This window comes from Sinocyclocheilus grahami, unplaced genomic scaffold (genome assembly GCF_001515645.1).
Source record: "Sinocyclocheilus grahami isolate Dianchi unplaced genomic scaffold, SAMN03320097.WGS_v1.1 scaffold462.1, whole genome shotgun sequence".
Taxonomy (NCBI): domain Eukaryota; kingdom Metazoa; phylum Chordata; class Actinopteri; order Cypriniformes; family Cyprinidae; genus Sinocyclocheilus; species Sinocyclocheilus grahami.
Window position 1 is genome coordinate 273,935 of NW_015505641.1, and position 16,913 is coordinate 290,847.

General features: G+C 36.1%; 1 protein-coding gene across 3 annotated transcripts in view; it reads right to left on the reverse strand.

Annotated features, from left to right (window-relative positions):
- The window catches only part of LOC107552992 (rap1 GTPase-GDP dissociation stimulator 1-like), a 49,937-nt gene extending 33,024 nt beyond the window's left edge, over positions 1-16,913 (reverse strand). For 2 of the 3 annotated variants that reach the window (XM_016235058.1, XM_016235056.1), the window contains exons 1-4: positions 16,595-16,913; positions 10,273-10,383; positions 7,874-7,996; positions 761-886 (exon numbers count right to left, since the gene is read on the reverse strand). In XM_016235058.1, the coding sequence (XP_016090544.1) occupies positions 761-886; positions 7,874-7,996; positions 10,273-10,383; positions 16,595-16,598 (364 nt within the window). In that variant the 5' untranslated portion in view covers positions 16,599-16,913. The remainder of the gene's footprint in view (positions 1-760; positions 887-7,873; positions 7,997-10,272; positions 10,384-16,594) is intronic. The other variant, XM_016235057.1, reaches the window with a different exon arrangement.

A 16,913-nucleotide genomic window follows, 5' to 3' on the forward strand; every position in this document is an offset into this window, starting at 1 on the left:
GAGTGCTTGCGGTGTTCGGCCAATCACAATGCACTGGGTCAGCTGGCCAATCAGAGCAGACTGCGCTTGTCAGAAGGAGGGACTTTGTAGAAAACGAAGCGTTTGAGAGAGGCGGGGCATAGAGGACCTACAATAATGTACAGTATTTGAAAAATAATGTGTTTTTTGAACATTAAAGCATGTCAACATGTTCTGTTACACCAAATACACAAAATAATGATCTTTAAAAATGCATCATATGACCCCCTTTAAAAAATACGTTTTTATTTTTTTTTAAAATTAAAATAACTTGCTACCCTTGGTGTTGTTTCCAAACAAAAGGAAATATATCGGTATCGGCTATTGGCCAAAATGAGTTGTAAAAATATCGGCATATCAGAAAAAATCCAATATCATGCATCCCTAGTCTAGAGTCAATTATACCACTCACACCACAATCACGTATCTTATAATACTTAACATCTTATAATACTTCAGGACGTCTGTCAACCAATCAGAATCAAGAATTTAGCAATGGTAAAAGCTCTTGTAGAATTACCACGGGAAACCATGAGTGAAATGAAAAAGTGCAGCAAAAGTTCAGCTAGACATCTAAAAGCAAGCTTCTAGCTCAACTATCAGCTGCACTGCCTGCCTCACATCACTCATTCAGACATCTGTAGCAGCAGTTCTCCTTCACATCATTCCAGAGACTATGAAATATCTCACAGTAGATGCAGCAGGGCTGGAAAAGGCAGAGGGAGTGATAATGTGCACTTACGGCTGTCGTAGCAGATGTTGCCGAGGGCTCGTCCCGTCTGGAGCAGTATTTCCTGGTCCTTAGAGTTTAGCAGCTGAACCAGGGGAGGAATGAGTCCTGCTTCCACACACAGGCTCCTCATGAATTCTGCAGAGAAGCGCAATGACTTCAGCTCAATAAAACTTTATCAGATAAATACTTACGGATTTAAATTCAAGCTTGTGCAGTAGATATCTGCGTGGTCGAGTCAACCAGTGCTCTTTATGCATGTCTAAATCATGACTACACAAGCCATCCCTAGTCGAAGAATGTACAAGACTGTTAATGGAAATTTCTCATCTAAACACCCTGTATTGCTATGAAAATAGGCAGAACCCCATCAAAACCGATACCGATACTTCTAAACTGAACTTTTAAATTAAGAAATGTTTTAAATTATTCAATTACTAAGAGTAAAATGGGTAATGATACCCACTTAACTTTATATTTGAAATGCATTTTAACATTCAATATGCTTTAATTGCAACTTATTAGCTTATATTTTTGTTTATGCATGGTTCAAATATGTTTACTTTAGTAGTAACCATGGAAATTTACAAATACTACCGATGAACTACGGTAAAACATTGATTTTCATAAGGGTCTGCCACTGAAAGGCTGTTGCATGCATAAAATGCAACCTTTTTATTCTGGTAGGCATTGTATGATTTATATTAGCATTACAGAATAGAACATGATCAATATGAACTTTTAACGTTCAATTTAAATAAATGTAATTGCACAAACTATGTAGGCTACAATTTCAATTTGTTTATTGTGAAATAGCTCAACATGTTTTTTCTGTCCTCTGATAAGCATTGTTCTGGGCTGCCGTTCCCAAAAGCATCAATGGTTTCTTTTGATACTTTTGGGACGTGCAGCCCAGTTTTAATGCACTCAGAAGTGAGCGAACGCTCTCTGTGATTGATTGGTTCTGTCTTGCAACATTTGCATGTGTTCAGATTAGCAGGAAAACGGTTCTATTCTACACAATTATTCGCTAACATACAGTGGTGTGAAAAAGTGTTGGCCCCCTTCCTGATTTCTTATTTTTTTATATTAAAATTTGTTTGATGATCTGAATCTTTTAAGTGTGACAAATATGCAAAAAATCTAAAAAAACAGGAAGGGGGCCAACACTTTTTCACACCACTGTAGGTTATTTGCCCAATTCAATACATATTGTACGCATTACATTTTTTTGTTAAATAAACCAAAATCACTGGTTAAAAAAACACCTTAGTATCGATATTTTTTTATTTCGACTTTTTTGACTTTATTATCCCGCTTAGGGAAATTCTTCTTCACAGCATCATTCCATTCCACAGACAGTATCACCATGACACAACATCAAGTCATAAGTATTACACATCTTGATGTCAAGACTACATTAACAAAGTCCGCTTTATATCAATGTCCTCATCCTGGCCTATTCAGCGAGGCCTTTTGTTCAGGGCCACTATAACAGCAGGAATCAGGCTTTTCCCGAAGCGAGCACTTCTGCACCTTAGCACCCTGTATCTACGTCCTGAAAGGAGTGGGGTGAGGTACCAATTTAATGGGTGTGTAATGTCCTACTCAACTGAAGTCGGCATTCGTGTAATGGCCCTGTTATTTAATTCTGTCAGGTTTGGTGTGGGGTGACCCATTATTTTGGAAGCTGTGGTAGTTATACGTACAAGTTTGGCCTTATTCTTAACAGATAGCATGCCAAAGAAACATGTGGAGCAATATAGAAGAATAGATTGAATCAGGCTCTGATATTTGAGTATCGATACTTTCGATACCTGCATCAGGATCGTGGAAGAGAAAACACAAGCAGACAGAGCTGGAAGCAGCTAATGCTCCTCCGGATTTACAACACTGTTCCAAAACAGTTCAAACCAAATATTCAGATGTGTGCAACGCATTTTATGGAGGACTGTTTCCTGATCCTGGTAGAGTAGCCTACAATGCCGGCTGTTGTGACTCACAGCCTGTAAGTATGTTTTCATATTTAAAGAATTTGCCACTGACGATTCAAACGCGAGTTTTGAGCAGTGTAGAGTAGCGCTTGTTGTTTGTCATTTCTCCGATCACAAATGCAGACATGGTATTATGTTTACGCGGCGCGATGCAACGCAATGCGTAAAAAGACAGTACAAGTCACTATAATCAGTAATTATGTCCCCACTGGATGCAACGAATGCCTCGTTTATAATGGGTTTTAATGTTTTTGTCTCGTCGCTCAGGCCGGACTGCATCACAGTATGGTGAGGGGCGTAACATTTCCGTCACACGCTTGAGGTATTCGGCCAATCACAACGCACTGAATAGCTGGCCAATCACAGCACACCTCGCTTTTCAGAATGATGAGCTTCGACGCGTTTCAAAAAGGCGGGGCATAGAGGAGAAACAATAATGTACAGTATGTGGAAAATAATGTGTTTTTTTAACCTTATACCACAAAAACACAATACATTACACCAAATACACAAAATAATGTTCTTTTTTAGCAACGTCATATGAACCCTTTAAAAAGAAAACGCACTAGTGTAAACGTAATCTAAAAGATGTGGAAACTGAAAACTTTTGAACTTTATTAAAACTATTTGCACTGACTTGTGTTGGTTACATTTTGTTTCTTTGTGCAGTGGCTCAGGAGATGAGTTTTTGAGTCTGTAAAAACGTCAACAAGCTGAAAAAAATAAAATAATTTTTTTTGAGGCAATGTAATCTTGGTAAAAATGGATTTCATAAAATTGGTATTGAAAAAAGTATCGTTCAGGAACCGGTATCGGTATCAGTATCAATTAGGGCTGTGCGATATTGAAGAAAAATGCGATATGCGATACCTTGTTAAAAAATGCGATATTCGATATGCGATACGATATTGCTTAAAGTGTGTAAAATCAATTTAAATTATATTTTAAAATATTTAAAAATGAAAATTATATAACCAATTTGTTTCACATTCTTTCTTGGAAAACAAAGAAACACTACAACTTCTGAAAGTGACCAGCAGTGTTTTAGCATTACATAAAAAGTAATGTCACAAATCAGAAAATGTAATTTAACATCAGTGTGAACATACTAACAAAAAAATTAAATGACACTTTTATATCATTGTAACTTTGCTTTCCACACACTTTAAGTACTTCTTCATATACCACAGCAAAAACTATAGTCTGAGAAAGTTCAAACATGATTAAAGGCAAGAGAACAGTCAGTAAAAAAAACTCTCTGTGTCTCTGTGTGCGCGCGCGCTTTGAACGTGTGCGGCAGAACTGAAGAGACGCTGTGCGAGATGTGGCTTGTGCGCTTCAGGTGTGAGTCAGACAGCAAGACGAGACAGCAAAGAGTTGTTTTCTGCAACTTATTGCACTTAACTTTTTAACGTCAAGCAATTCTCTGCTATATGCGTCGAACTAAAACTTTGACCTTTTGCAACGTTTTGATTTAAGTAGCCTATTATTAAAATGATAATGATATCGCACGCCGTTGCGATATGCATATTGCGATATTTACATTTGCGATATTTAGATATATCGTGCAGCCCTAGTATCAATATTGAAAATTTTGGAACGATACCCAGCCCTAATCATAGTAACAGTGCAGTAAACCATACTGTAGCAAAAGCATCACTGAATCCTAAAATGTATCTTTAGAAAGTCCTCAAGACTTCGCAGATGTTCCCCGAGGAACGCTGACAGCCGAATGCCAGCAGGAGCTGCCAGAGAGCTGGCACATCAGCAGGCCACTGTCATTAGCTACCTAGCAAACTGCTAAAAGGCCATTCATTATTTTAACCTTTTTATCTCAGGCACTCTCCATACACTTCCAAACCCCAGCTCTATCTGTCTTAAGTGCACGTTAAAGAAACACTTGTGTAATTAGACTAAAAGCTTTAGGTGAAGAAGCACACTGACTGCAGGTTGATGTGCTAGATTTTGGGCATGATTTAGTCATTGCCGTTTTTCTCCAGGCTTATTTTCTTTGAAGATACCACACCAGAGCCGGTTAAATATTTAATAAACATTAATTAAAATCAAATACAAAATATTAAAAAAACAAATGTATATTTTTAAAACCAGTGATCAGGGAGACTAATTAGGCTGATCATAGAACACAGAATTACATGCTGCGCTGGTGTGTTCGCACAATAAATTTAACTGCTGATCTGCTGATGCATAAACGGGGTAACTTATCTGACGACGAAATCTGAAATTACATCTACAAAGCAAAGTGGATAAATCAGCTCCACACAGAAAGCTCTCCTGTACTCTAGTTTATCCTGCCAAGCTGTTATTCAACCCTGCTAACATCACATCTGTGATTGGATTTTGAAAAAGAAAGACATCCAAAGAGAATATTGCTGCTAAAAACACTAAAAACTGGCAAATGGTGCACTCATAATAGCAAAATGCATTCGAAATCTTATAAATATTGTTGTTATGATATAATATAAATATAAAAAATGGAATCTCAAACACGCATTTACCATATTTGATGACATTATTACCGAATGAAATCGGTTGATCATATTAAAGGACTTGAATTAAACCACTCGATTCATACGGATTATTTTTACGATGTCTTTATGTACTTTTTGAAGCTTGAAAATGTTAATTACCTAGACTTTCAGTGGGTGGACAGAATATTAGAAACGTGTTCATTTGTGTTTTGAATATGAACGAAAGTCTAATAGGTTTGAAACGACACGAGGGTGAGTATAGATGACTGAATTTAGATTTTTGGGTGAACCATCCTTTTAATATACCACAAAATATTTTACAGACAAGTGTAATTAGATTGAAATCAGGACCTCAAAAGCAAAGCATGAATAAAATTGATAATACAAATAATTACTTTTACATTCAAATCGCGTTATGCAAGTAATGCATGTTTTTTTTAATGAGAAAACTTACAGGCAATTAATATTGCAGCATTTATATTTTAAATATATATTTACATTTTTAAATATATATTTGATATTTTTTGCACAGCATGCATGTACAGCTGGATATAGATTTATCGGCCAACATATCGGTTATCGGCTTTCAAAAATAAAGAATTATTGGTTATCGGTATCGGCCAAAATTTTCATATCGGTGCATCCCTACAGCATACATTCATACAATCACTGATAAATGAGAGCAATAATTGGCATTAACTTTCAAAACTATTTTTAGATTCAGCCCTGGTCTAATTGTGATAATTACATTTCAAAATTACATTTTATTATAAAAAGTAGATCAAAAGTGTTTACTGCAGCTAGAAATATTAATTTTCTCATATAGTATTGCATATTCTCAGGACTGCATCATGCGTAGTGTGGTGTGTTTATAAGTCAATTCCGTTTTAATCTGTCTGTTTTGAGATCGACTGGTTCTGCTGCGCTGATCTTATAGCTTACATGCGAGCCTATAATTTCCTTCACGCTGTCAATAGCAGTAATAATGACACGCATGCACGGCCACAGACTCGACTGCAGCGTCAGTGAAACTGAGGGAGGAGAAGCAGAGAATAGCAGAGACAAACAAACAGATCCGAGTGGCAAAACAGGTTTCTTTTATTATTTAAAACAGGTTTCTATGAACAATGATAATATACAGCTGTACTAAGGCTAGTAAAAATGAACGCAGAATATTAATGCTCTGAACTCACAGAAATGAAGACCCTGATTATTACAATGCCAGTGAGTTTTATTACCTCGATCTTGGGGGGGGGGGTTCCATTAAAAAATTTATCTCTAGAGCAGTGTTTCCCAACCGGGGTGCCGTCTGTCGAGAGCAGGGGTGCCGTGTAAAAAAAATATTTTTTTTATATTTTTAAATTGCTAAAATGTTCAAAAAAGCATCTATTATATAATATCTATTTCTGATGTCGCCAATAATTGGAAATGCACCGAAATTTCGGCTGCCGAAAATTAGTTCACCGCTCAGGTTTCACTTTCACGTGGAGTGACGCTCTGTGTATTATCCCGCTCCATGTGTGTGCGCTCCGCTCAGTCGCTCCACTTGTATACCGTTCATGCGAATCGGAACAGCAAAGTCCACTCAAAAATTGAGCCGACAGCAAACATGGATGTAGTGCAGTATTGTACTGTACTGTGTCTAGCCTACTGATTGCCACCATTGATGGACAATTTTTTTTAATAATATTAAAAATATCTGTATGACATTATATTCTGCAGTTCTTCCCTGTTGTACCGAGTATCTATACTTTTCAAATTATCATATCGATGTTAGAAATTCAAATATTGTGACCAAATTAATTTTGTAGGGTGCCACAAGTTTGTTAAAATTTCCAAAGGGTGCCGCGACTTAAAAAAAGGTTGGGAAACACTGCTCTAGAGAACTGAACAGTACTTTTGAGTGAGAAAATGTAAAAAAATCATGAACACACAAAATGTAGATTTCAGTTTCATCAGTAGCCTAAATAAATGGCATTTATTTTAGAAAGAAGGCCAGTGTTATTTTATTATCATTGAGATACTATTATAGTGTTTATTTATATTTTGAATTCGTTTTTATTTGTATATTTTCCATTTTCTCATCCACTTTTCTTTATTTAGTTAGTTTTAGTGATTTTTTGTGTTTTTGTCAGTTTTATTAGATTTTTTGTTTTGTTTTTATAAATATGTCTATGTAGTTCATTTTCATTTCACTTTTAGTTATTTTAGTACATCAAGTTAAACAATTAAAATGAGAAATGCTGAAAGCTGAAATAAAATAAGTTTTAGTTTTTTAATATTTTATTTCAAGTAATTTTGAATTTTTTTTTATGGTTGTAGTTTACTAATCCTCAATGGGTCTCCATGTTTAGATCACATGACCAATTTAATCCTATTAATTTTATTTTGGTAACACCTCCTACTACCAGACACTATGGAACGATATTCCGGACAATTTTCAAACTTGAAAATACAATTTGCTATTCTATTTGAAAATTGTCCGGAATATCGTTCCATAAGACACTTCATTCTTATGGAATAAATGAACCATTTCTACAATGCTACCGTTGACTTTTGCATGACGCTGCATCCATACCACTAGGTGTCAGTAAGTCTAAAATGATGTAGGAAGCAACAACTGGCGATATAGGAGCACTTACCATTTTTGGCCATCTCTGCGATGATGTTGGCTACTTTTGGTGTGCATGAGTTCTGCGCAGACAGAAGAGCAGGCATCATGGCAAGAACACCCATCTCCTGGATCTTTTCACTGGTCTCAACATCTGAAAACAGAGCCAGGCACATCAGTGAATTATATGATAATCAGAAAGGATCTCAAATGCGAACACAAAGGTTTCAGATTCCGGCACAGGTGGTCAATTTAGTACTTATACAGGGTTCACTTTTTGAACAATGAATTTCCAGGACGCTCATGTCCTTTAAAATCGTTCATGACTACTAGAAAAGATCAGTGGGAAAAAATTGTCATTTTAGATACCATCTTTGAAATGAATGCATCTACACAAGAATACCATAAATGTAGGGCTGCACGATTAATCGAATGCGATTGTCATGCGCATTTTGTTAAAAAAGCCGGTTCTGTAATCAGAAGGAAATCATCATCACGTGCTTTCAGATGGAGCAGCATTTACTACACAGAGCCGCAGTTCACCGACAAGTTACGAAAAAAAAAAACGCGATTTTATTGCGCAATTCTGAAATCGAAAAAATCGTTCGCGATAATGACAGCTGTTTGCATCGCTTCTCAGTGAACTACGGCTCTGTGAAGTAAATGCTGCTCCATCTGAAAGCATGTGAAAATACCACATTTAATAACATATTTTTACTCCAAACTCACTTCATAACGTCAGTCGAGTGTTTGAAATAAATCCTTCTGTGAGATGATGTGGCTTCTTACACAGAATAAGGCACGAGACATATTTCATGGTATTTAAGCAGTGATAAAGGCATTGCATTATAAATATACTTTATTTTAATGAAAATTATAATAATAAGAACTCTGATAAACCGTATATTGCCATAGTCGTGTGTTTATTAGTCACGTTGAATCAATTAAAGCAGTTGAATCTTCTGTTTATTCAGCTGCAGCGATAGCCATTTTCTGGGTTTCTTCTGCGAGGCGTATTTGGAGTTTCAGCGCGAGAGCGCCCTCTGGCCTTTGAATGGAGATTTACTGCTGATCACAGAACCGTGCTTCACTGAAAGATACGCATGACAATCGCAGCTTCTGTCGAATCGCGATCTCCATTCCACTTCGTTTTATCGTGCAGCCCTACATAAATGTGCAAATATCTCCAAAACTCTCAACCAGAAAAACTGCTGATAACACTGATGGTTTGTGGGGAGGTTTTACATAACCACATATAAAGAGCAAGAACTAGCTGCTGAAACTAGTACATTTTAAAGCACAACAAAACTATAAACATGCTCTTATCCGCCTGGTAACAAAGTCATATTTACAATAGTTTTGTTATTGTTAATTAAAAATAAATGTTTCCGTTAATTAAAATAACGCTACAATGCTGTCTGTTCTGACTCACAGCCTGTAAGTATGTTTTCATATTTAAAGAATTTGCCACTGACGATTCAAACGCGAGTTTTGAGCAGTGTAGAGTAGCGCTTGTTGTTTGTTGGTTCTCCGATCACAAATGCAGACATGGTTTTATGTTTACGCGGCGCGATGCATTTAAATATTTAATTTAAATGAGAAATTAAATTAAAGCAAGTTAAAGAAAAAAAATTTTACTAATCAAAATGACAAAAGCACATAAAATGACTAAAACTTGAACTAAAACTAAAATGTATTTAAAATGTTAAACAGTATATAATAATACTGCAATTACACTGATTTACAAGGTTGATACAATAAGCAGAACTAAGGGTTGCCAGGTTAATGGCATAAAAACTTTAAGCATTTAAAATAAACTGAACATCCACAAGCAGAAGCATGAATTCCAATTCGTTTTCTGAGCTGTGTTAATCTAGCTGTGTTTATTACGTTTGAACAGACAGAAATACTGATCACAAGGCCTACACACTTCTTTTCTATTTTTTTTTTTTTTTTAATCATTCATATTTCCCTCCATTATTCTAATTTTTTTTTCCCACAATGTTCTCTAACCTCACCCCCAAATGGTACATAAAACTTAATCAGACGGTCTCTTCCGGTCTAAATGGCCTAATAAGCTGGGGAGGATTCAAGTAATACTGCAGCATCCTGAAAACATCATTAGTGAAACAATAAGCTTGATCTTCCCATTGCATTTTAACTGACACTTTGCATTTATTTTATATTTCATTAAGTTTTCAGTTGGCTACATTTTTCTTAGCAACGTGACACAGCAGAATAAAAAGTAACTGCAAGGTTTTTACCAACAAAATGGATTTAGTTCAATCCTGCATCCTTGAATAATCTGAATAGAAGACATAAGAGGCCTAAGCTGTGCTTAAATAAAGGCACCTGCCCTCTTCAATCATTCTTCATTTCAGCTGATGCTGTAAGGAATGAGGAAAATGAACAGCTATATAAAAGACTTACTATTGTGGGCCAAAGCTTTAAGCAAGCAGTCCAAGCAGCCCTCGACACTGTCTGAAGCGGCGTCTGCCGACGAGAGCTTCAGCGTCTTCAGGGCTTCGCTCAGGTTATCTGCTGATGGAAGAGAAATAATGAACAGCTTTATCTCTTAAATAGTTTACAACTGCACAAAATCATGAAAAGACAAAGAGGGGGGGTACAAAACAGGGACGCTCCGATCCGCCTTTTTCGCCTCCGATACCGATTCCGATACCTAGGGTTCGGTATTGGCCGATACCGATACGATACCAGTGAAGTTTTTTTCCCTCATTTAAATAAATGTAGAATTTATATCTCTCTGCGTGTGTGGAACTGATAACCATTCTTTCACAATCTACTAGATACAGACTACTTCATTATAAAGAAAAATAAAATAAACAAATATGAAAAAATATAGGCCTATGTATATTTATAATCTATGACAAAAATGTATCATAAACTAGGTTAGTGGATAATTCGGTTAAAAATAAAAAGTTATTCTAGAAAAATCAGTGCACAATCATTTTAGAAATCCAAACATTTAGTGAAAAACAATATTTTGTGGGGAACAAATAAAAGTGTTGCACTAAATATGGTAAAATGTTACACATTGCTATTTGTATTATTATAAAATCCATTCATTAAAAACATTCATGAATGTATTGATATATAAGTATATACTATCAAATTTAAATACATTTCTTTTAAATGTATAGCATATTTTTTAATAAATCATAGACATGTATTTACAAATTAAGTATAATGGGAACACAGAATGATCTTGGAGAGAGCTTTACCGAGCTGACCGCTGTAACCGAACGCGAGCAGGGTTTAAAGGCTGAACGAATGACTGACAGCCACAGCGGAGAAAAGAGTTTGTGTGAACTTTAATGTAAGGACTTAAATATTCATATGTAGCTCACATTAAGCTATCGTATGGCTTCAGAAGTAACATAGAATAATTCGCACAATCGGGAAAAAATAAAAAATAAATACAAATTTCGGATTTGGACCGGCCCTCTCTGACCGATACCCGATCCGAGAAAAATGGCACTATCGGAGCCGATACCCGATATGAATATCGGATCGGCGCATCCCTAGTACAAAAGCGGTCGCTGTGGTTGGTACCTTTGCAAAATGTACACTTTTGTACCTTATTTACCACTAAAGAGTGAATACTGGTGCCTTAAAGGTACATATTAGTACCTAAATGTACATATTAGTACCTAAATGGCACATATTAATACTTTTTGAAAAGGTACCGCCCCAGTGAAAGCCTATGGCATTTATCGATGCGAAAATTCTACGACCTAAACTGTTTGCACACAATATACTACATGCCTTCTGTCGCCTTATTGATAGTTCACACTTTTTAGCAAGTAAAAGGCCTTTTGGAATCATTGTAAAAATGACCCCCTTCGGTTTGTGGGTCATGTGTCTTTTTGCTGTGAAAACTTTACTGATTTTTTTTTTTTTAATCGTAAAATAGCTTTTATATTGTTAGTCATTTTTCAAGATGAGCACTTACTGGACTGAAGCAACTTAGGTTTGCTTGATTATCTGTACATCAGTTTTTTCGAAAATTCTAAAATTTGTAAAATGTGAGTACCAAATATGATCGTCAGGCTTTTTGAATGTTTATTTGTTCATTTCTCAGTCATCATTGCATTGCATTATATGTTTTGGCCCCAAAATAAAAACTTGAGCTTTGATCATAAAATATCACCAAACTAACACATATTATTAGGAGATACAGAGTGACAACTGACATTTAAATGCATTTTATGCAAGTACTTTATGTAAGTAGATCTCACTGATTTGCATTACAATCAATTGATCAGAATTTCATCTTAATTTTTGGTCATATAAATATTAGAAACTGCACCAAATTGCTTATTTTTGCTCAGTTTGGTGTTTTTCCTCATGTATGAGCTCCATGTTCTCCTAGATTATACTTATATGAGCCATAAAAGGCTGATGAATATGAATCCCAACAAAAACCATATACACATTTTTTTGTAGATTTATTTATTATTTTTTAAATATTTTGTCTAATGGTTAAATAGACTGTTCCATTTTTTTTTTTTTATGTGATTGTTCATACCATTATTTTATGCTTTATAAGGTCTTGAAAAATGTTGCACATTATAATAGTTGTGTACAGTAATAAGGTCTGTCTAATAATGTGTACGCTTTTTCTCCAAGTTTCCTCCTTTTTGCCTTTACTTCATTAGGACAGTGCAAAGGCTGACAGTAAGCATTGAGAGGAACAGGGCCAGGACCTGATGTTGCTCAAAGCGCTACTCTCTCCTCAAAGCTATGACTCCAACATTACTCATACTACATACACTCATATTGCTGATGCTTTAATCCAACGTTTTCATGCATTCTCTGAGAACTGGACCCGTGACCTTGGTGTTGCAAGCGCCATGCTCTATTGTCTGATTCACAGAAACATCTGTCATGCTTGGAAGCTCTTTTAATAGGTAGAAGAGCTCAACTAATAAGACAAGGGCAGAAAAGAAGCCAATTAAAGTGTGAATGGTGATTCTAGAACAAACTTGTCACTGTAGGGATGTTAAAGCCAGTGAAGCCTTCGTTCCATTAACACATCACGTCAAGATAAAAGCCAACGGAGACAATGAGTCAGATCTATCATCAAATCACCCGTCTACTTTATATTTAGGCTAGAAAAATGAAATAAAAGCGCAAATTTCCAAGAAATTTCAGATTCAAATGAACTATATCATACTCTTGCAACTACTACAACAATACTGATTAAACCAACTCTAATTTCCTTTTCTGCATAAATAAAATTTGGTGCAATTTTCTACATAAGCTGGTTGTGTCTTCTTTCTGCTCGTTTGAATACCAAAAAAGTGAATTTGAATGACAAACTGTTCAAACTGCTAAAATTACTTGGTTTTCATATGTTCTATAGTACATTTAAATATAAAGGAAAAAACTGCAGTTGGGGTTACAGGATCCAGAAAAACACACTTTTGGTGTAAATGAATACGTTGCAATAGACCCTTCGCAGGGAGTTTGATTGACAGGCGATCTGACCAATCATAACGCCGAATCTGCCATTTTTTCCGACAAACAAACCAGATAAGAGAGTAGATTAATGTCGGTGGACTTGAACTTGAAAAATGGTGTGTACTGACATCTTTCCGCAGTCGAAACAAGATACCTCTGATGTTCATTCATGTTTATTTTGTGCTATAATAACTAGTAAAGAGGAGATGATCGGTTCACGTGCCACTTGAACTGTGGCGCTACAGCGATCTGTTGTGAAGGGTCAATTACTATTAAACTCAGACAAAATAGTAGCGCACAACCGAAATTAATTACTTTAATCTTGTTGTGCAATATTTTTAAATGCACAAACGTTTTCTCATCTGTAATTTGCGATATTAAAGGGATCGTTCAAACAAAAATGAAAATGTTGCCATCATTTACTCACCCTCATGTTGTTTCAAACCTGTTTGAGTTTCTTTCTTCTGTGGAACACAAAAGAAGATCATTTTGAAGAATGTTGGTAACCAAACTTGCAGTTGCTGGTCCCCATTGACTTCCATAATATGGAAAAAAATACTATGGGAGTCAATGGGTGCCAGCAACTGTTCAGCTATCAACATTCTTCAAAATATCTTCTTTGTTGTTTAACAGAAGAAAGACATTTTTACAGGTTTGGAACAACATGAGGTGAGTAAATGATGACAAAATTTCCCCTTTCTAGTGAAATATCCATTTAATAGGGTGGAATGTCTGTTTTACAATCAGGATTGCAGAAAAATGGGGTAAAGCAAATACAGCCATACGCAGATCCTCTGGTTTGTAAAATATCTTTGCTGTTTCTCTTGTCTTGTCAGAACTGTAACTGCTGCCTTTTCACAGACTGAACATAAATTACATGAATAACATACATTTTAAAAATGTAAAAACAACATATGCAAGGATGAATAATTCACAATAAGATTAAAAACATGCATTTAGAAAACAGGTGAATAGAGTGATTAATCTCACTTTTTTTTCAGCTCTATTTTAAAGTCGTCATGAAATCAGAATTGATCCTATTTATTTGCATGTTACGGATCATATTGTGAATTATTACCAAAAAAGTGAATTTGAATGACAAACTGTTCAAACTGCTAAAATTACTTGGTTTTCATATGTTCTATAGTACATTTAAATATAAAGGAAAAAACTGCAGTTGGGGTTACAGGATCCAGAAAAACACACTTTTGGTGTAAATGAATACGTTGCAATAGACCCTTCGCAGGGAGTTTGATTGACAGGCGATCTGACCAATCATAACGCCGAATCTGCCATTTTTTCCGACAAACAAACCAGATAAGAGAGTAGATTAATGTCGGTGGACTTGAACTTGAAAAATGGTGTGTACTGACATCTTTCCGCAGTCGAAACAAGATACCTCTGATGTTCATTCATGTTTATTTTGTGCTATAATAACTAGTAAAGAGGAGATGATCGGTTCACGTGCCACTTGAACTGTGGCGCTACAGCGATCTGTTGTGAAGGGTCAATTACTATTAAACTCAGACAAAATAGTAGCGCACAACCGAAATTAATTACTTTAATCTTGTTGTGCAATATTTTTAAATGCACAAACGTTTTCTCATCTGTAATTTGCGATATTAAAGGGATCGTTCAAACAAAAATGAAAATGTTGCCATCATTTACTCACCCTCATGTTGTTTCAAACCTGTTTGAGTTTCTTTCTTCTGTGGAACACAAAAGAAGATCATTTTGAAGAATGTTGGTAACCAAACTTGCAGTTGCTGGTCCCCATTGACTTCCATAATATGGAAAAAAATACTATGGGAGTCAATGGGTGCCAGCAACTGTTCAGCTATCAACATTCTTCAAAATATCTTCTTTGTTGTTTAACAGAAGAAAGACATTTTTACAGGTTTGGAACAACATGAGGTGAGTAAATGATGACAAAATTTCCCCTTTCTAGTGAAATATCCATTTAAAAGGGTGGAATGTCTGTTTTACAATCAGGATTGCAGAAAAATGGGGTAAAGCAAATACAGCCATACGCAGATCCTCTGGTTTGTAAAATATCTTTGCTGTTTCTCTTGTCTTGTCAGAACTGTAACTGCTGCCTTTTCACAGACTGAACATAAATTACATGAATAACATACATTTTAAAAATGTAAAAACAACATATGCAAGGATGAATAATTCACAATAAGATCAGAAACATGCATTTAGAAAACGGGTGAATAGAGTGATTAATCTCACTTTTTTTTCAGCTCTATTTTAAAGTCGTCATGAAATCAGAATTGATCCTATTTATTTGCATGTTACGGATCATATTGTGAATTATTCACTCATGCATATTTTATACTTTTACTTTGTAACCTGTCCTGAAAATACGATTTATACGATTTCTCAGCTGTTCAAAAACATCTAAATATAGAAGTCAATGGAACATTCTTTAAAATATCTTTTTCAAGAAAGCAAGCCAGACAGATTTGTAATGGCATGAGGGTGAAGTTTTGGTTTAAAAATAAAATACTGTGTTTAAGCCCTAAAAACTTGCATAGATGACCCATGTAGCAGAATATCCAGTATATGGCATTAATAATAATAATAATATAAATGATAACATCAGTTAATAGGAACATATTTATGATTTTCTGTCTACTGTTGGGAGTAAATAAGACAAAAAAGGTTGAAAATCACTGCCCCGACTCACACCGCAGCCCATCCCTCCATCAGAATATTCAGCGTATGTCTGCTCATATGTGACCTCCTTTTCTGCAGACTCACCATCTTACGGTTTCATGATCCTGATCGTTCATATCTGCATTTGAATCAACCTGCCATGCACATTCACTTCAACACAGCAAGTTCTAGTTCACACATTTGTGTCAAGTGTTACATCACAGGCTGCCAGCCACACAAGACTGGGATGCACTGGGGATGTCTAGGAAACATGGACCTGATGCACTGCAGGTTTAAATACTCATGAGCAGTTTTCAGGCACTGGTGATCATCTCACCAAACACCAGATGAATATAATTAGCCCAAAAAATGAAGGATGCAGGATGATGAGCATGTGTGGTCCTGGTGAGCATTTGTGAATGATCCATGGCAACGTTACATCACAGCCTCTCTCTGAAGGATGGGCTCTCGAGACGAGTTGTGGCTCAAAACCATTAGTTACTGCCCGAGCTACTCTCACACACTCACTAGTGTGCATTTGTAAATATCAAACACTGGTCACGAGGAGTTCAGGGATCTGCAAATCTTCATGTTTCGCTTTACTTACCCATCTGGCTAAGTGTGTGTGAGTCCAAAACGGGCTCCAAGTGTGCTCTCTGGAGGACTGAGCGCGCTGGTTATCTTCAGGCGGGTTCCGGATCGGTTTTGGTTCGCTTGTCAGACAGATATCCGGGCAAGGCCCACCTTTAACCCACGCTGCTCCGGTGAAAACAGCCTCTTCCGCTCGGGGGGAGATGCATACAACCGGGCGAGACCCCTCTGTGCTGATGTCGGGGATTACGTTATCTTATCCGAAGAGATGAGTGCTCTTGTGCATCAAAATAAAGCCAGATGCACTTCTTTCTAGTGAGCCAGTGTCTGATTCT